This window comes from Dermacentor andersoni, chromosome 5, assembly GCF_023375885.2.
Source record: "Dermacentor andersoni chromosome 5, qqDerAnde1_hic_scaffold, whole genome shotgun sequence".
Lineage (NCBI taxonomy): Eukaryota > Metazoa > Arthropoda > Arachnida > Ixodida > Ixodidae > Dermacentor > Dermacentor andersoni.
In genome coordinates this window covers 172,803,486-172,824,520 of record NC_092818.1, presented here as the reverse complement: position 1 = coordinate 172,824,520, position 21,035 = coordinate 172,803,486, and the positions used below count along the sequence as shown (strand labels likewise).

General features: G+C 44.7%; 1 protein-coding gene across 2 annotated transcripts in view; it reads right to left on the bottom strand.

Annotated features, from left to right (window-relative positions):
- Positions 1 to 5,266: 5,266 nt before the first annotated feature.
- LOC126531628 (kin of IRRE-like protein 2) overlaps positions 5,267 to 21,035 on the bottom strand; it is a 378,799-nt gene continuing 363,030 nt past the window's right edge. For both annotated transcript variants that reach the window (XM_055071310.2, XM_050179244.3), the window contains 3 exons: positions 14,133 to 14,163; positions 11,617 to 11,773; positions 5,267 to 10,714 (listed from right to left, as the gene is read on the bottom strand). In XM_055071310.2, the coding sequence (XP_054927285.1) occupies positions 10,520 to 10,714; positions 11,617 to 11,773; positions 14,133 to 14,163 (383 nt within the window). In that variant the 3' untranslated portion in view covers positions 5,267 to 10,519. The remainder of the gene's footprint in view (positions 10,715 to 11,616; positions 11,774 to 14,132; positions 14,164 to 21,035) is intronic.

Genomic DNA, 21,035 nt, shown 5'->3' with positions numbered 1-21,035 from the left:
CTGCACAGAAATCGGTGCTGATCATTTAGGCATGAGAAAAATTGAATTGTGGTCTTTCATGTGAAGTCATTCAGTTTTATTCCCCACTGCCACTTACTTATGTGGCGCTTAGCACGGCGTGAGCCGGAATCCTGCTGTAGAGTCAGACCATATTTCCGGTATCGGACTCACAGTGGGATAGCATTTAAAATTTAAATCTGACATCGAAAGCAGCACATACTGGGTCGTGCCAGGAAAAGACGACTGCTGAAATTCACCGACGGAATACATAGCAGCTTGCCAGAAACTGACCCCTCACGATGGCGATGCTTCGAATGCTTTGGTGACATGGGGAAAGAAGCAATGAAAAACGCCGCCATCTTTGTCATCTTCCCCCGCGCGGTCGAGATGCTTGTCAATATAGAAGCGTCCAAGTCAATCGCAAACGCAGCTGAGGACCAACATTGGCGCCTTGAACAACGCCACCAAAATGGTTTAGAGAAGCAGCCGCATCTTAAGGACAAAAACTACAACAAAAAAGAAACAAGCACAACAGAACGCACGCGAAATGGACGCTGGAGTTCAGAGCAACCACCAAGCAGTCAGCGATCCGAAACGATCCCCGTCCTTATATACGGAAGCACTTCGCTGGCCGGCGCATTCAAAGGAAGCGGAAAGGGCTGCCGCCTTCCACCGGCGGCATCCGAAGACAAATGCATTCTTTTCGACGGAGACGTCGCTCCACAATCGATGTACCGAATAGGACCGCGCAGAAAAGGGGAGAGAGTGCATAAGACCCTGACAGTTGAAGGCAGTGTGAGCGAAGGGAGCGGCAATGGCGCAAGGCAAAGAGGGCTTTATAGCATACGCGAAACTATAGTAAAAAACACTGCTCTATATGAAGAGTTTGTTTACTACTTTGGACAGAGAAACCGGAAATCTAATTTAGGACAAAAGCAAGACCTTCACAGTTGCTTTTCTTGCAGGGACTTCTTGCTATTTGTAGGTTGTCGAAAAAAATGCCAGAAAGCAAGCGTTCTACGCCGAGATCTCGTCAGCAGCCCGTTTCGATTCGCATGTAGTGAGACTGTTTTTGAACGGCTATACAAACAGATAAGATCCAGCGTTATGAGAATCGAAACGTTGGAGCGTCTGTTGGCAAATGTATTGCGATGTGCTTGACCAGAAACATAGAGAACACACAACAGTGTAGTAAGTATAGAAGAGGTATAAAAAATATATAAACATAAATATTCTGGTGGAGAACGGAGAGAGGGTGCTGTATCGCTGGTATAATGCATTTTCAAACATCCATATCGCCACCGCGCGCGGGCTGTCAACAGGGACTCGACGGGTCCACTCGCATTTGCGCTCTCGGAAAGATGCGCTCTTGGAACGACGCGCTCCCGGGCATTGATTTGCGCCTTACTTTATCTAGGCTTACACGGTCGCTGGCTTTCCGCTGCGCATGAGAGTGGGCCATTCGTCATCGATGCTTTTTGGATGGTTTTCCGCGCTGCGGTGTTTATCTCACACCTCGGAGAGAGCAAGCCGCAGGACATGTCTTTACATCCTTGCGCTTCCCGCACATGTGGCGCTTGACATCAAGCGGACCAGAGCTAACAACATTCTCAAGGAAAGTAAACGCACTCAAGCGCTGACCTTCTTTCTGTGCCAACTAGCGCAGCCACTCATTTTCTCAGAATAACACTTGTTTTTGTTTAGAAATCAAATTATGATACGTGATTACCTGTTTTGGTTTTCTCTAGGGATGGCGTGTGCCCGATTATTTGACAGTGGAAGCTGGTGAGCGTATGGATTTACGTAGGTGTACCCACCTTTGATGTTGTAGTACCATTTGTAGTGACTAGCAACTAACATACGCTGACAGCTACTGCAGGCCAAACCACACGTACGCTAGCGGCGCACTGGCATGCGCAGATAGTGCGGGGCAGACCATACGCCTCCAAGCGTGGCTCGAGCACGGATATCTGTTGAAGACAGATATAAATAATTAATGCTTTACTGCAATGCGCGTTCACGCGCCCGCCTACGCAGCTACGGCGTGCTGCAATCAACATTAAGTGACGCAGATTTAGGTCATGCGTGAACTTTACGTTTTGAGCTGATCTAACGACTCCCAAAAGAAAACAACTGCATTTATCAATGTTTAAGCATTTTGAAGCAGTGTTAATTACCAAGTACGAAACGACGTCTGTCAAAACGGCTATGAGTGAGCGTAGTGGGCGCGCGCTCGCTTTCGTCTCTTGTAGTTTCAAACTGCCATTCTTGATAAGGCGCCGCAAACGCATGGTACGCATGCACGAGCTTGCGTGCATCGGTAAGCTTGCGTGTCATCTGGGCTTAAAGGGGCTCTTAAGCACTTTTTACCGAAGAGTAGCAATGCATTCGAAGTTAAAATAGGCAATCTTAGAAGTGCTTTGCCGCAAAAAGCACTTCAATGCGTTCAGCAGAAGCGGAGTTGCTGAGCACGAGGGCGCGGGATCGAATCCCGGCCATGGCGGCCGCATTTTGATGGAGGCGAAATGCGAAAACACCCGTGTACTTAGATTTAGATGCACGTTAAAGATCCCCAGGTGGTCGAAATTTCAGGAGTCCTCCACTACGGCGTGCCTCATAATCAGAAAGTGGCTTTGGCACGTAAAGCCCCTTAATTTAATTTCAAGCAGAAGCGGAGTTATTGGCAATAAAACACGCCCGCCGCGGTGTATACGCGCCTTCTTCAATGCCTTGCATTGCGAAGGCCACAGCGGAGCAGGGCATTCCCACAACGCTCCGCCTACAGAACGTCACAGGGGCGCGCAGTTCGAATTTGATTTCTGATGTTAACGTAGGCGCCACTAGCTCCGATTTTGCTGTCTACGACGCGCCAAACATAAGCCAAGCGGGCTTCTTCTCACTGAGCTGTACTAAGATCAGCCAGCGGACTCGTCGCGGCACCCGCACGCGGCCTCGGCATCTACGCTATGTAGCAGACTGCAGCTACATGCAACTGTAGTGCAGGGCTTGAGTACGTGCTCTTGCACGTATGCTCCAGTCTGACCATGCTACTTGGTGCGGACCCGCTTTTTCCTTCGCCAGCTTCACCGACGGATAGCAGCCACATCCTCCTTGCGCATTTGGAAGCGCTATCGATGTTCTGTCAAGGCTTCTAACCAGGAGCAGCCAGGGTTGAGCGCGTGTTGGCAAGCCTGCGTGTAGTCCGATCTTACGTTTCGCGTGGTTCGAGGCTAGTTGAGAGTATAAACTAGCCTAAATTAGCAAGACCCGACAGCTACAACATCGATAAGCAAAGGGGCTAAAATTTAATTCCTACGCTTGCGACCGCTGCCGAATGCGAGCAGACGATAGTCGACTTCTTCCGGAAGTACGTCATAATTATGGAAATTCTAAAGCAAATTTTTCACTTACCTCAGCCAGTTTATGAAACTTCGTCATTGAATGTACAAAGTAACAGTAGTAAGAAGCGCACTGATCCAAATATCCTTCTTGTTTGATGTCAGCTATTGGACAATAGCAGCCACGTATGGGAATGCCCTATATTAGTATATAAAGCATCAGAAAAGAGTGAGGAGCCGGCTTCTGTTGAAGAAAGCGCGTTTTAGAGAAAGGTCACTTCGCTATCCGCTTGCGAGTTTCCCACGCTGCGCATGGCTGCAGAACTTGGCTGGTGTTCACAGGAGCATATGCTATCCGCCGGCTGTGTTTATTCACCAAGCCCGAGGGGTAGTTCCCCTTAAATCTCAGTGGAGGCGCTAGAGCGTCATGGCTGAAGTAGGTATGGTTGAATGGTGGTATATACAGCCACTGCAAAACAGATACTATATGTTGTGGCGAAAGGTAAAGATTAAGGGAAAGTGACCAGTATTAGTGTAGGCTAGTCGATTCTGTATGTATATGTGGCTGTTTCTCATTTAAGAAATTAAAAACGATACCCTATTAGAGTACAAAGCCGCACCGAGTTATGCAGACTTTGATGACTATGGGCAGGCTTCGTCGTTTCTTAGCGTACGTCTGCAATTTCGACAGCATCTCTGGTTGTCACATGTCCTGTTCGCGCGCAATGCGCAATATCTAGTGCGGAGCAAGTCTCATAAAGCTTTGAGGACTTCACTAAGCTATTAACGAAGAACAAAACCAGAAATTGAAGTGAAATTGGAAGGGTTCCAGAAAAAGATGCATCTGAAAGTCTAGGCAAGCATGCAACGTGTTGAAAACAATACTTGCGTCTTCGTTAAACCGTAGTACTCGTTAGAAATTGTGAAAGTTTCAAGAAAACGGCAACAAGTGCCGTTCGAGACGCCGCGGAAGCTTCCAAGATCTGCAAATAATTACTTAATAAAAACGGAAACTGTTTCAATTTCCAAACAGATAGGAAAGTGTTTATAGATGCTTATGATCGCGGGGAAACCTATCCTCAGGACCTTCACAAGAGATCTGGCAGCGGATTTAGTGAGCCTATTCGAGTAAGGGAAAAGTGCTGCTTGGATAAATTAACTTCGAAAAACCTTATATATATATATATATATATATATATATATATATATATATATATATATATATATATATATAGAAGTTCGTATAAAATATGAAGAGGACCAGCTTACACTCCAGAATGATATTTCAAAACTCAACGAGCTTTCCCTACGGTATGCAAAGAATGCGAAGAAAATGGCGAACAAGATATTTTTATTTGTTCCAGCAGGAGTTTCATTCAATGTCGACAGAAATACGTTACAACTCACGAACAAGAGGCTACATGCACGTCTGGAGAAGACGATGTTGTTTAAAGGACTGAGAATAGTGCGTACGGAAATACTGCGCTTATCTACACGGTATTAAACTTAGAGACACGAAGTAACGCGTTTCTCAACATTCTAAAATAGGCGCACAGGCGAGCGGGGCATTCGCCAGCCCAGAATGCAAGGTTAATCCCTCCTGCATCAAACAGCTTAACGAAGCAATCTGCCTGGATGCTCGATTTACTTTTGGAATGTAGGCACTGCCAGTAGCTGAAAATCCCCAAATATTTCAGTTGACAAATCTGGCTCATGGAGACCATAACTCCAAGCAACCAGCAAGCGGGGAGAACTTAACCCCGTAGTAAATTTTCGTTTTCAGGAAAGCTGCATAAAGTAAAATGACGGCGATCTTTCTTTTTTTTTTTGCCAATATCGTGCGCACATCAAATTTGTTGTTGTCACATAGTAAAACATAAGAAAAACAGAGTTCTAACGGGCAATAGCGATAAAAACACCTCACCACGTACAAGAAAAAATATACTTTATTTCCACAACTTACAGCCGAGAGATCTCGAACGCTTCATGAAGAGCAATTCTTGTAGCTAGACAAATAACTTTTTTTCCTCAGTTAGGCTCTAGCGACGCCTATAAACACTGATGTGTAGAGACTTTATTGACGTACTGACCCGCGAGCAGGTCGTTCTCAAAGCAAAAAGAAAAGCGATACAGTGGCACATGCATGATATACAAAACAATTTTACACACGATAGATACATACTTAAGGCAAACGTCGTCTGGAATAGTCTGCGCAAGGTGTTAGAATGGAGGAAATATAATAGAATGATCATTTTTCGTCCTTTTGCTGTCACACTCCTAAAACACAGCATAGCAGGTTTGCCGTGCTAAGGGTGTTATTTTTTCTAATTAGTGACGCCATAAATTCAAAAACGCAAGTTCAATCGCACCAGACGCATGAAGTTGCACGAATGCCGGATATATAACTACATAGAAAAAGTAACAAATATCGATAACCTTGCGGCGTTGGAGTCCTCACGTGAATGATGGTTCTTATATGTGATTGCAGTAGCGTAGCGTGCATGATGAAGCAGTATATAGGGTTTCCGCGGATGATGTGCAAGAGTACGGAAGGATGCAAGATTAGAGATTCTGTGTCAACTAGCAAAATTGACTAAGTGCTAGTTGCAAGTTAAGCAGCTCAGTTAAAAAGACGGAGATAATTTATTTTTATGGAATGATGAATGTTGTACTTTGTTTCCTTATTCTCTTTGAGCAGTTGCTAGAGATAGCGTTTTGCAGAGCTGCTGCACTAGTGTATCTGTAGAGTGCTGTGCTTTGCTTCTTGACCAGCAGGAAACGCTGGATGCTGCTATGAAGATACCTGATGGTCGGTCAGTGAGAGGAATATAAAGGACCAAAATAAACATTTGATAAGGTTACGTAGCTTAGAATGTTAAATTTGTTGAATGCAATCTAAGAAAACCAGGTTTTCTAATATTGAATTGCAAAGAGCTCGTATTCCGTGGCACAAACAATTGTGTACTGAGTGTCACGCTGTTCAAGAGGAAAATGGCGAGAAGAGTAATAATTTCATGTTAGTGCCACTAACGCAGATACTGTCTTACTTCTCGAAAGATAAGTGGTCAATAGAAACTTCCGTCTCTGATGACTGAATGTGTATTAAAAGTGCTACAAGCAAGCGTTTTTGGCAAACGTTTATCGCGTAGGTCTAAGCGAGCAGCATCAGAAGCAGAATAACAATGAAGAAAAAGCTGAGTGTACTTCCTCTGTGACGAACAAGACCTGAATATAATGTCTCGATTTTCATTAGGACAAACTTACCGACCTATCAAAAACCAAGGCGAGAAATAACAGAATCTCTTGCGCAAATTGAGGATATTTCTCACAGAAACTATGGGACAGGTTCATGACAGAAAATTATGAGCAGAGGCCACTTTTCGTCCGTCACCTCAGAACATTAAAGCAGCGTAAAAGCGTCAGTATATATTCACAACATCATTTGTAGAGACAAGCGCGCAGCTTTTGGCATTCATCACCAGAGTCTAGATGTTGCTGCAAATACTATGCAAACCAAAGCTTCACTTCTGACACAAGGAAGACAGATAATATCAAGACTAACAAAGGGCTCTTCATCTGGTGCCCCAATGACTACAAAAGCTTGTGTTTTAATCTATTGTTCTTCCATCTTATCAGTCACGCGCACATGCACACACACGTTACTGGACATCACAAATAGCAGTACACTCACGAATGATCTAAAAAAAGTAATAAGCTGTTTTTGTGTTGTAAAAGCCTGTGTGCGAAACATCTCCACTGGTTGACGATATACATAGTTCACTACACTGTATGTACAATGAGAGTTGGAAATATGTTTATAGTAGGGGAGGATAAATTGCTATTCACATTATTGTGTTATTTTTGACATGCTCTTCCGCACTTCATGTTTTCATGCAAGTACAATATTTATTCACCTTTACCAAACTGAATGCGCAACTCGTTACATTGTCGTTTACAATCCTGGACTCCTTATATGTAAATGAACATGAAGGAAAACATTTTAATGTTTAATTTCTTTCACACCATGACATGCTAAGGCGGTAAGAACTTGTAAATCGTTGGCAAGGTTCCATATACGACAAACGCCCTTACATAGCAAATGACATTGTTTGGCCTTGTGTAGAAAGCGTAGACTTCCGAGCATTTTACTGCCATCATGTCTAATAATGCCTATGGCAAATAACTTTTGTAACTATAATGTGTAATGAATTTGCCGTGGCCACTGCGCACTGATGCGCTTAAAGAACAGCTAATAAGTTTAATACTTGACGATACAATGTGAAACAAACCCTTGTTATAACAAAATCACTTTATTGGACGTTTTCGGGATCTCGACCACAGTGCCTATGCTTTAGACTCCATTGTTCGAAGTGCAGCAGCACCGGACTCTGCTTAGTGCTAACTACGAAGCATGATATCCGTACTGGATTGCTCGGTGCAGCATGTGCGATGACTTTTTACGTTTCTCTTGGCCAATCTGTCAAGGCAAAGAGCTCTGTGAAGGTCGCCCCGCCATGTGGTTCGAGTTCTCTTGGACAAACTGAGTCACGTGATAATAACCGAAAAGAAACAAGGTAGTTGTTCACGGGTCTCATCAAAATTTCGTCACTGTGATGCCGCCCACTATTTCAGTGCGGCTTTCTTTAAACTTACGTATTACAGGATGTAGGGCGCCGCCCGTGGAGCCCTCGCGCGCTTACTACCTTGTTGGCGTATGCGCACCCCAGTCGTGGGGCTACATAAAAGACGAAGCCTTCGCACCTCAAGGTCAGCTGTCTGGCCGGGTGCACGGTACTCGAGTTGCGTGAGTAAGTACTGTTGGTTGAACCTAGGCCTCTGTCTGTATTGCTGCGCGCTGCGGACGGGATGCAGCGAGCGATACCAATAAAGCTCATGTGCCTCTTAGTCTTTACACCAGACATACTATGAATTTCCTATAGCACATCTACTTCAAAAACTTATAGAATGAAAACGCCCATAACAAAGACGATTACCTGTACTGATGATATTGCTCTAAAAATGGTTTACTTTAGGTCTGTTTTTACTCGTGTAAGTTTTTATGTGTTGCATACTGCTTTGCAATTGTATAAGAATTTTTCGAACATATTCAGATACTGAACCGCGAATACTTTTCAGCATGCCGTGACTCCGAAGCTGTCAACTCCTGGTATGTCGCGACATTTGTCAGCACGCGCATTAGTGCCATACTATCCCACGAGATCGAATAAGAGCACATTTGAACATTTCAGAGAATTGGATATGCTGGTTGCGTGGCGAGTGAGTTTAGGCTGAAAGGACTAAGCTTAATCGTACGTACTACTGTATTCCAAAGAAACCAGTTCATTTCGATCACGTGACACTCTAAAGAGGCTAACCAGAATTCGTATTCCTACATCAGTAATACTCTTCCACAAAAAGTCCTTCATAGAATACTCACGCACAAATGTGCTCTTTAAGTACACTGGTAATGCAAGTCCTTACAGATATATTTGTTTCCTATATCATGCATTTTCCTATCTTAAAGGACGAGACATGTGGCCGTACGGTACTTAGGCTTGTGCACCAAAAGAAGTGAAGAAACGACTGTTGCTATTTACATTTACATTGTTGATTAAGGTCTTGCCTCACTACATCTCCTCAATACAAAGACAGGCGGCTTACGTAAAGCTGCCCTGTCGCTTTTAACGTAGCCCACAAACACACATGCAAACACACACTCAAAGGCAAAACAGACACGCATTTCCACATGACACAACAGTATAGGCATACAAAATATGGCTCTGAACTCAGACACGTCGCAAACGGGGACGGACTCTCGTCTCCGGTTACACAGGAGTGAGCTGGGCAGTGCAAGCTTCATCCGTAACTCGGTGCCACCGTCTCCGAGCCACTCGCTAGACGACATGGCTTGCGCGACGCTGGTGAACTTCTAGAGTGCAGACGGGATCCGTGCAACGCGCGAGACAGGATTGACGCCAATAAGAAACCGCAATCGATAAGTCGTGTTCACTGTTCAACAAGGGCAACGTGTAAATGTGGGAGGTCCCGCTTGACAATCGCACCTCATTCTGCAGTAAGTGCGATCAGAGGCAAATTCATGGCCTCAACTATTCTGACGCTGTACTCAGATATAGAAGGTGCTAGAACTACCAAGCACCATGCAGAGTAATGAATCACTTCACCTATTTCCATAAGAGACTAACCTGCTGAGATGCCAAAGTAGGTTAATCTAACAGCAATTCGAAAGCACGAAATTGCCTCTAAATATTTTTTTTGCGTCGCCTTAAGCACCTAGCTCCTATTTTACATAAATATAGGCCAGACAAGTCGAAAGCGTTCGTGCGAAGCGTGCGCAATCACAAGAAAAATACAACGATTCCGCAAAGCAGAACATAGCTTTCAGCAGCCTTGTTGAGAGCAACGCTATTGCCCGCGTCGGAAGAAAACTAGGACTGACTTTCAACTTGCCACTAGCCGAGCCCGCTTTCGCAAGCAATGAGAGAAACATACCATAATCTTGTTCCGCTTACTAGAACCAATATAGTTTTATGTGGCGCGACGTACGTCGCCCACAGCGGCACATTCGACGAATAGTCTGGTTACGGGACGTGCCGGGCGCATAGAGTTACTGCGGAAATTGTGGCCACGACAGCTCTGAATTAGCCCAGTATTCAGCTGAAGTGAATGCTAGAGAGGCTCTGTGCTTCTCAGGAGTGTTCATACTCATTTTGGTTTGCTTGTGAAGTCGCGAACCTTCTGTTTGCATTGCAGAGTTGGTTAGGAAGCGTTTCATTAACCTTAATAAACGCAGCTAACAAATAGGTGTTGCCCATTTTTATAGGTGGCTGGTCGCGGCAACGCTTTCCTATGCTACGTTCCAAGCGACAGCATAGAAGGCCATAAGGAGAACTATTTGGCCTGCGCTAGGCACAGCACAGAGAACTCTGACTAACATAGCAGCATCTGCAACACAAGCAACGGCTGGGACAACAGTACTTCGCAAAGAGACACCAGGATCCTTTCTTTAACTAAGTAACAAAACATGGCAAGCTGACGTCGTTACATTTCATGGTCAGTGAGTCTAGCACGCGCGGCACCCTCCCTGAAGCAGTCGCACGTCGCTTTGTCGGTTAGTCTTTGAGTGCGTCCTGCACCGGGTGGACCTTTCGTCCAGTGGTGGCTTAGAGTGACACGTGCTCCGATGAGAGCTGCTGTGCGCCGTTGGCTTGGAACTGCAGCTCGGCATACTCTGTGCGCTCCGGCGCTGGCCTGCTGCCGTTCTGGGTGGCCACCGCTGGAAGGTCAAGGCTGGCATACACGATGCTTCCGTCGGATGCTCGCGGAGGGGGCTCGGGTCGGCCGTTCTGCGATCCATTCTGCACAGGTGGCGGTAAAGGACATGACGCAGATATATTTGCAAGCAGAGAGAAAAATCTACAGAAACGATTTTCCTTTCCCGTTTGTATCACGACACTGTGCTGCTGCAGCGACCTCTGTATTTAAGTTCTGCACTAAAGCAACGCTCGAGAAGAAATAATAATACTCCGGTCACACGGGACACCTTCGATCGCGATCGAGATTGATCGGGGTTAAATATCTTGATCGGAGCTTCATCGCGACTGGCTCCCTAACTTAGGCAGCTAGCACAAATGAGCCAAACGCGATGGAAAGTGCTCGTGCCACAAAAGTATAAAACAATTTGGCACGTTTTATTTTTAATACAGAGACAAGTAACTATTTGCAAAAGCTGACATCCTCAGTTAGGGAAAGTGCAGCTCGCCCGCAAGGTAATGTGCATGGATGCCGCAAATCTATTACGCATACCAGACAAATATGGCATCTGCGGATATGATAGCGGGCGAAACATATCGACAGCTATGGTAGAAGTGAAAGTCGAGCTAGTTATTACTCATACACATTGATAATTATGGCCGATGCACCGAAGAATGTAGGTGAGAAGAAGAAAATGTGAACGAAGTTGCGTTTTCGAAATACCTGAGCGCTTTTTCTCTTTTCTTTTTCTATTCTGGCACTCGGCTTTCTTTTTCTCTTTCACGCATGAGTAATTACAAGTATTTGGTACGTAACTTTTAGATTAGATATAGCCATGTAGGAGTTCTTTTTCAGAAGGCTTTACCTTTGCGAGTAGGCCATCATGCACGCTTTGCCAGTTTCGTCTACATCTTTTGGCACACCGATCGAAAGGGTTCCTTGAAATATACATGCCCTGTTAAAGGCCACAGTGAGGGCTACAAATAATGTACGTGGTTTTACACACCTTGACGTTTTCGTACTGGGTTGCGTCCTTGGAAGAGCCGTTGTTCTTGGATGTAGGTGTGTAGAGTGCGTCCGGTGGGATGGCCACGTGACCTCCTCCCCCTCCTGGCTGTTTCTTGGACAGGGGCGTACCTTGTGAGTTTGTGCTGCCCACATCACTGCGAACGAAGTCAAGAAATAATGAAGCGGCATTTCCTGCAAGTAACCATACAGTAAGCGACCTGCGGAGGGAATGCGTGGTGTTAAGTATACAATTAAAAACTACACGTTAATATCTATAGAAAGTAGAGAAGGTAAAAAGGAAAGAGAGAAAGCAAATTACTAGTCAGTACTCGTGTTTTTTCTTTGATTTCTCACACATTCAAGACTTCTATAATGAGAACTTCCCTATTATATTGATTTCTTTTATCTTTACACGACACCTTTGAATATAAAATTCATCAACAAAGCAGTTGCACAAAGAGTCTGATGAGAAATAAGACTGCAGCAAATCGTTTGTAGGCCTAATTGATGCCGATTGAATTCCTAAATGCCAGATACCACTTTCCACACACCACTTTTTTTTTCAGAGTATTATTTGGGTTTGGAGGAGCATGGAAAATGAAAATACATTACTACAAAAGCGACCAGACACCTCCATCATTGGCTGTGTGGTTAAAGTGAATGTGGAAATCTACGTTGAGAAACGTGTTTCTCCTGCTATTTTAATTTTTGCCCTTCCTTCAGTTCAACTTTAACCTGAGTGAACTGAAGGGTTTCAAATGGTTCGAAACTGGCTTATTTTTTTGCTGTTTATGTTCAAGAGCTGCACTCCTTCCTGCTTTGTGTGGGAGAGATTACCAATTTTGTAGGAAAGTAGCCGCACCTCCGCTCCGAAAGAGCTTGCACAATGGCACTCTTTACGAGCTTTCAATGGCAGACGTTCGTATCACACTTGGAACTTCGAGGCACGCTTCATAAGCCGTGCTGAAACTGTTTTTACATTTTGAGAGAAACTCGGGACCTCAAGAAAAAAAGTTCTCTAAATGCAACCACCCAATCACGAAAATCCACATTCCATTTGTGAGTGCTATAGTTTCCTTGCTGAAGCCCTGCCTCTTTTCACGTCGCTGCAAGGAAACTCATGTGCACATACTAGGAACTTCATCACCAAGCCGAGCTTACTACGGCCAGCAAGCTCCGTGAAAAAAAAAAGCCGAAACACTTTACAGTAGGCGCAAACTTTTTAGAGTGACCCGCGGTAATCACATTGCACTACTCTATAGGGAATAAAGAAAGTAATTTAGACGTAACGTACGGGAATGCGCGAAGTGGTTCGAGAGCTGAGTCGGCAACAATGGAGGAATGTGTTGAATTGGTTGTCAATGGAGGTTTAATGTTTTTGTCCTAGTTTCAGGCAGCCTTAACTTTAATGTTAGCTCTTTGACAACTTAGCACTGAATGCCCATCAATCTGTGACTATACTATAACAGGAAAAAGTTCAAGTTGAGAATCGCCAATGCTTCTGTGCTGATGAAAATACCAACAGCGCTCACTTAATTGCGAGATTATATTTTTCAAGGCACAAATAGCAGCGTTATGTTCTAGTGTGCAATTTTTAGCACTCATATTGAAACAAAATAAACTCTACTAGACTTGAATGACCTGTCAGGTTCACCAGCGCATTTCCAGCAAAGCAACTCATGATAGAAAGATCGCGGTGCATGGCACGCTCCTTGTTGTACCTCAGAGGGCTTTCTAGAGAAAGATAGGTTTTGGTTTCATGTGTGAAACTTTCGCAGCTACCGTCACCTCCTACTACCTTCGTCACGGCTACCGTGCACCACACGTTTGTTGAAAGTGACGTTAGACGCGGCATTGAACGGGCAACCGTTTGGAACTGCCACTTCCTTTACAGTCCAAAGCAACACCAATGGTTCCCTTTATGTAGGACTATTTATTGCTGAGTTTCACCACCATATAAATGGTAGCTCAGAAAAAAACGCTTTGTTGAATACATTGAAAGGACAATCGGGCAATTGGGTAATTTCTCACAACGCACCTCAATACCTATTTACTTCCATCATTGGACGAATATTACAGTTGATATCGCCAACGTTACTTCCAAATTTCATTGCGCTCTATAGCTTTAACACTTCTTTTATTGAATATAGCCGACGTTCGGAATGTAGATTCTCCACAGCACCTAAATTTGTAAAATTGTTTCGCTGCCAAAGGAATGAAGTGCGCGTTGACGCACTACAGCGGCGTCTTAGTTTTTTTTTTATTTGAACATACTGCTAGCCTCACATTTGAGACTGTTGCAGGAAAGGATACAGGATACATACAAGATACAAGTTTCAGCGGCTTTCTTTCTTTCCTAATTAAGGAAGCACAAGGAACAACATCTGATCCCTCGGGGGGTGATTTATCTAGTAAATATCCCTGAATGACGAAGTATATTAAATTTATTTTGTGGATGCTTGACGCAACGTGCCCAATATGGGAAGTAACATAATGGAAGGATCTTGAACTGACCTTTCTCCGTCTGGCGAAAACTTATGCCGACCTGAAAGTAGATAAAGAAGAACAAACAAAACATCAGAAGATGTATGACTCACGAGGTAAAAGTATCCAAACAAACAAACAAAGTCACGAACAGGAACAAAAGCACGGGGAGCAAGCAGCGCGTGCTGTGGAACAGACGCGCTGTTCGATAACAGACGCGCTGACGATAAGATCAATTGTGCGGTCACCATTTCTCACAGTTAAATCAAAACTTTAGATGAGTGTGCAATGGCTGAAAGAAACAAGTCAGCCTCTGGAACAAGGATGATTATACAGCTTGTGAAATAAATTAGAAGCATGCCTAATTTATCAACAGTGTGGCTACCACGAATATCTTAGTGCGGGAGCCCAAGGTTATCGCAATATAACTGGTGTTCGCCTTGAGTGAAGTAACCCTGTCAAAACGTTTACTTCGTGCTGTGGGTTCTCTTGTTGGCTCACCGTTGGTCAGTCTGACTCCATCTCACTCTAACCGCTTTGTATTATTTAAACGGGATAAAGTGCAATTTACCGCTCATGTGCCAAACTGCAAACTTCATATATTGTGATTTGAAGCTACGGATAAAATTACAAAATGCCAAAAGTAATTGAAAGGTAGCAGGTATTGCAGAAGGAATTATCTGGCTACACATGTAAGTAATTGCCAGTGTTACGTCTTTAAACTGCAATGTTCAACATGAGTTCATAGCGCATGTGCATGCAGAGCGCCAAGCTAGGTTTCTTCTGCACTATATATATATATATATATATATATATATATATATATATATATATATATATATATATATATATATATATATATATATATATATATATATATATATATATATATATATATATATATGGTTATTATTATTAAGGTTTTACTCTGTATAAAGATAGGAACTTGAGCAAGTCCAAATGACGAACAGGAATAACAGAAACTTACTATGGTAACTACGAGCAGTGAAAGGAAAGATGACATGGTATTTTTAAACCTTGAATCACAATGACTCTTAATGAACTTATGAAAGACTTATGAGAGTTAGTTGCCACAACAAAAAAGTGTGGGATCCACGCATTTGTTTGTGGCTAACGTGACCAGGTTCCATTCACCTCACCCATGCCTAAGCTGTTTAACTTTTTCGTAACATGCCTTGGAACGCAGTAGACACTAAAGAGTGTAGCCTGTTGAAAGCTTCACAGTATATATGTAGCTCGACAGATGAGATGAATTGGTACCACTCGTTTCATTTATAGTAGCGACAAACACCGTCGACCAATCCTTGTGGGGCACTACATCAATTAGGATTATACATAAAAGTAGTCGTGTTCTCCTGCACGATAACTTCATCTCAAGTTAAAAGCTAACAAAACACTTGTAGAACGCACGTGGCATAAGCACTGAAGTATGTCTTGGATATTAAACAATATATTGCATCAAATATCGCCATTATTGTATTCTAAGAAGCGTAGAATCAGCTTTTACGAAATCTACAGCGTAAATTGACATGGAAGAGTAGCATCACTGCACAGTTAGCACCTTCCAGAACTGTTCCTCATTGTTACTTCACACGTCGGGACTATAAGCGTATTCCCATGCTCTCTCATGCAGCTTCGTCAGTCACGTTCAGTGCGTGAAATCTCCTTACAGTGTGAAAATTGTTCTGCAAGAGCAGCAAGCCCGTCCACCTAAAACGTATATTAACCTGGTCAGAGAAAATTAAGCGCAGTACGATAGTGAGAAGTTGGGTTAGCTGGTTGAGCATCAACATTCGGGTGATTTACAAAGTTTAGAAGTGCAGCGCACGCAAAAGCTATTATTGCTTAGTAAGGAACTTGAAAGTAGCTACCCAACGAAGCAGGCGTTGCTCTGAAAGAATGAATAGAGCAGGAAAGTCACAATGCAAGGCGTACTACTCTAGATCTTAACTTGCATATCGTCAGCATCTTCGAATCATGCAGTTCTAAAAATAAGCCAACAGCCACATTCAAGAAGAGGATGTTTCAACTGGAAAGCCCGTAGAACATGCTCTAAGTGATGCGGACAATTTATTCATCTTTGAAATATTATGTTTTTCATTGTGTTTAATATTGTTTCAAAAAACGAACGCAATACACCCTTAACAAATACAGACAGTTTTAACCACAAATAATCACTGCCATCATTTTGGGCGCACACCACTGTTTCATGGACCTCTTCCTGGACATGTTTATTTCATTATCTTTTTTTACTAAGTTACCATACAGAGTTTGCACAGTTAAGATTCAGAATCTTGCTGATGCTTCTTCGGTTAATTCTGAGTTTTCGCCTTTTACGATCAAACCTTCTAGTTGGAAGTCAGTGCCTAATTTTGTACCCCTGTCGTGCTTTGTATGGCCTGGGCACAGAAAACATGTAACAAAACTTGCCAAGTGCCCTCAGAATGAATACGAACTGACCAGTTCATGTGAGTGCCATAACTCGTACAGCTTAACTGCTGTGCAACCAAGAATGCACAACCACTATCACACTCAAGCTGGTGCAGCAATGGCGCGCAGTCCAGACGGCAATTTTATCATAATTAAACCACGATTCATGCGTCGCGACGAAATATCACTTCCCTAAAGATACCGGTCGCACGTTAGCACATCTCTCATAGGTGGACTTGTGTCTTAAGTTTCCTCTGCAAGTGTTGAAGCCAGTTTCGTACTGGATGCATCCGATGCTTACTTGCAATTTGTGCTAGTGTTGCGCTTAGAAACTGTGGCCTCTCCAAGAAAGCCATATCGATTCCCGGATACGCAGCTGCTCTCCTTACGGCACCGACTACTATGGTGTCAGTACTCTGAACTTTTCTTTGCCTCCATTGACGGAATTTTCAAGAGAAATTATATAGCATCCCATAGAGTCAAGCTTATGTCGCTAAATACTTTATTTTATACTTTATTTACAATACCCCTAAAAGCCATCGAAGGAGGGTATTACATAGGGCGGAGGGGGGGGGGGGGGGCTACAAGAAAAAACACAAGTGTGCATTCAGGTACAGCATACATAAAAAGAAAAACATTTACAAGACATTTTTTTTCGCTCGACAAGGCAGTGTAGTCACAGCCATTCCAGGCGTACTTCAGTAGTCGCGAGAAGAGGATTTGTTCCATGCTCTGAAAAGACTCCAGATATTTCTTCAATCGCCACGACCATGTTTGACCAATCTCATCGGAAGGAAGGAAGGGAAGGTGACAAAGGGGAGGAAAGACAGGGAGGTTAGCCAGTGTAAGTACCGGCTGGCTACCCTGTGCTGGGGAAAGGGCTAAAGGGAATAAAAGGAGAAAGAAGAAGCAGAAGAGGAAAAAATGGAAACCAGAAAATTCACACAGTAAGCGATACTACGCGCTACAACACTCAAAGGCGGTCGCACAATTCGCATGTCGTTAAAAACTTCAGCAAAGCCCTAAGGCTTTGAGTGCCGAAGCCCGTCTGGACCACTGTCCTTGAGCTTTTTCCTCTGTAAAGGGGCCATTGTCCAGTTTTGCGAGCGCGGTCACGAGCACTTTTCGTGGCACTTTGTAACGGGGACAGTCACAAAGGAGGTGCTCAATCGTCTCCTCGCAGCCACAGGTGTCACAAGTAGGGCTGTCGGCCATTCCAATGCGGAATGAATAGGAGTTCGTGAATTCCACGCCGAGCCACAGGCGGCACAGAAGTGTTGCTTCCGCTCGTAGTAACCCTGGTGGTAGACGGAGTTGCAGACGTGGATCCAATCTGTGCAGACGTGCGTCCTTGAATTCACTGGTGTTCCACAGATTCTGCGTAAGCTCGCGGGCGAGGGAGCGAAGACTTGTGACTGCATCTGTTCGTGAGAGTGGTATTGGTATAACATGGGCACCATCGTGGGGCGATCGGGCGGCGTCATCCGCACTGTGATTTCCCGAAATTCCGCAGTGACCCGGTATCCACTGGTAGATGATGTTGTGCCCCTTGTTGATTGTGTGATGGTGGAGTAGTCGGATATCTGCGACTAGTTGCACATTTGCTCCGTGGTTGAAAGGGGACATCAGACACTGGAGAGTTGCTTTTGAGTCACATAAGATGGACCATGAATGTGATGATTTGTGAACAATTAACTCCAGAGCAGCACGGATAGCTGCGAGTTCTGCAGCCGTCGATGATGTAATGTGAGATGTCTTGAATTTGAGGGTGACACACTCTGCGGGAATCACCACTACTCCAGCTGAACTTAGAGGAGACAGAACCGTCCGTGTAAACGTGGATGCGTCCTCTGTGCTTGTCATGTAGCACTGAAAGCACGGTTTCTTTGAGGGCGAAAGTTGACATCTCCGTTTTCTTTTTGATACCGGGAGTAACAAAAAGATCCTGGAGTGGATGGAGGCACCACAGCGGTAGAGATGGTCGTGCTGCAGGCGTGAAGTTTGACGGTAAAGTTTCATGGCTAGCGGCAATAATCTTGCTAAACGCAGAACGAGGTGGAGCGGCAGGAAGAGAGGCGAGATGATACGATGGAGATACCTGAAGATACGTATTGATGGGGTGGTCATGCACGATGGCTATTGTTGCTGCCGTGGATGCACATTTAGTAAGACCAAGGCAAACTCGCAGAGCTTGAGCTTGTACAGACTGGAGGGCACGGAGGCTCGTCTTACCAGTCCAACCCAGTACAGGTAAGCTATAGCGCAGGAGACCGATGAACAGTGCGTTATAGGGTTGGAGCATCACACTCACAGACGCACCCCATGACTTTCCCGCAAGAAATCTGAGCACGTGGGTTATCATGACTAATTTCCTTTTTAGGTAGGAGATATGAGGGCTCCAGGAAAGGTCTCGATCTATTATTACTCCTAGAAAGCGGTGCGTCTTCTCGTAGGCAATCGGCTGTCCATTAATTCGGATAACGTACGGTTTCATTGCTTTGCGCATGAAAGCGACTATAGAGCACTTCTCGGAGGACACCTCCACACCTTGCGCTCGAAGCTAACCTGAAGTTAGTGTGGCCGCTTTTTGAAGTCTGGCGCGCACCTGGAGACGCATCGCTCCTGATGACCAAATGCATATATCGTCTGCATAGATCGACACATGGACGGATTGCAGAAGGGTATGAACCAGGTCGATGAGCACGAGGTTAAATAGAGTGGGGCTCAAGACTCCGCCTTGTGGTACGCCACGGTAGGTGTTGTGTTGTGATGACGCACCATCCTCTGTTTGCACAAAGAATGACCTGTCTTTCAAGAAGCTGGATATCCATCGAAAAACAAGGCCGCCTAGGCCGACATCGCCCAAGGCGTCCAGGATGGCTTGATGGGTTACGTTGTCATAAGCGCCTTTGGCATCCAGGAACATTGCCGCTGACAGCCTCCTGAGGCTTTTTTCGTGCTGGACAGACGAGACAAGATCTATGACGTTGTCTACAGAAGAGCGTCCGCGTTGAAAGCCTGCCATAGCGTCAGGGTATAACTTGTAGTGTTCTAGATACAACACTAGGCGCCGCAGCACCATCCTCTCCATCACCTTTTCTAGATAACTGGCCAGAGCAATGGGACGATAAGACGCCATGCCTAGGGATGATTTACCTGGTTTGAGCAGAGGCACAAAGCGGCTGGACTTCCATGCAGTAGGAACTACTTCTTCCTGCCATGAATTATTGTACACGTCTAGAAGTGCATGCCGCGCTGTTTGACCGAGGTTTCCAAGAGCTGCGTATGTCGTCACCCCGTCAGGCCCAAGCGATGAGGTACGTCTGCACGCTTCCAACGCCGCCTGCAACTCCTCGATGGAAAACAGATTGTCCATACGAGAATCCCGCGAGATCGGAACATCACGGGGATCACGTGTAGCGAACGATGGCGGTAGACCAGCAACCTTGAAACAGAAGTCTTCCGCTACGTCGATCTCTCTGGGACCTTGGTAGAGAGCCAGACATTTGAAGGGATGGCGTTGTTGCGGTGATGTTCGAAGACCACGCACTGTTCTCCATATATGTGATAGGGGTTTATGCGGATCAAGGGAATCACAGAAGGTTTTCCATCTTAGAGACTGCAGGGAGTTGATCCGACGCTGGATCTTCTGTATGCGTCTCGCCTCCTTTAGGTCGTAGATGGACTTGGTGTGCCTGTACCTTCGTTCCGCGCGACGGCGGATTGCTCGAAGCCGCTCCAATTCTGCTTCGAATTCAGAAAACTTAGGAATAGGCCTAAAGGATCTTGTGGCTTCCTGAGCAGCGGCGTTAATTCGCTTCTCGATGTTACCAAGTAGACAGTCCTGGATCTCTTGGCAATTCTTCTCCATGAGCAACGTGTATTTAGGCCAGTCGATGTGATGAAGAACTGTAGTAGAGTGTGACTTGCGTATGCGTCGATTTGCATCGATTTGCGTCGATTTTAACATATGCTGGAACGTGGTCACTACCATGCGTTTCGTTGTCCTTGAACCATTTCACACTGGCACTGAGGCACCTTGAAGCAAAGGTCATCATGAAAGAACCAGGGAACAAGAAAACCCCCAGAAGTATTTTGTTATATGAAGAACCTTTTCATAGACTAAAAAATCTTGCGTGATTAGTTTCTCAAGTGGATGCCCCGGCAAGCAAACGTGACCCTGACCAAAACTCTCTCCTTTTTGTAGTTTAAACGGTAGACATGTTACATTATATGAATCCATTTCTTTTTGTGTGTGTGTGTGTGTGTGTTCAGGCTACGGCGTAATCTACTACATGTAAGCGACATTTCGACTAATCTGTGTATGACCAAAATAAAAAAGAAAACGCAGAATCAGCCGGCCGTTTGTTTTTAGCGAACCCTTCGCACTTTGTTTCACGACGGCATAAAAGTGTCTTTGAATGATGCTTAAAAGCGGCCTGCGTGCCATGCCCAGTATAGGTATATTCCTGTCCCTGGTTT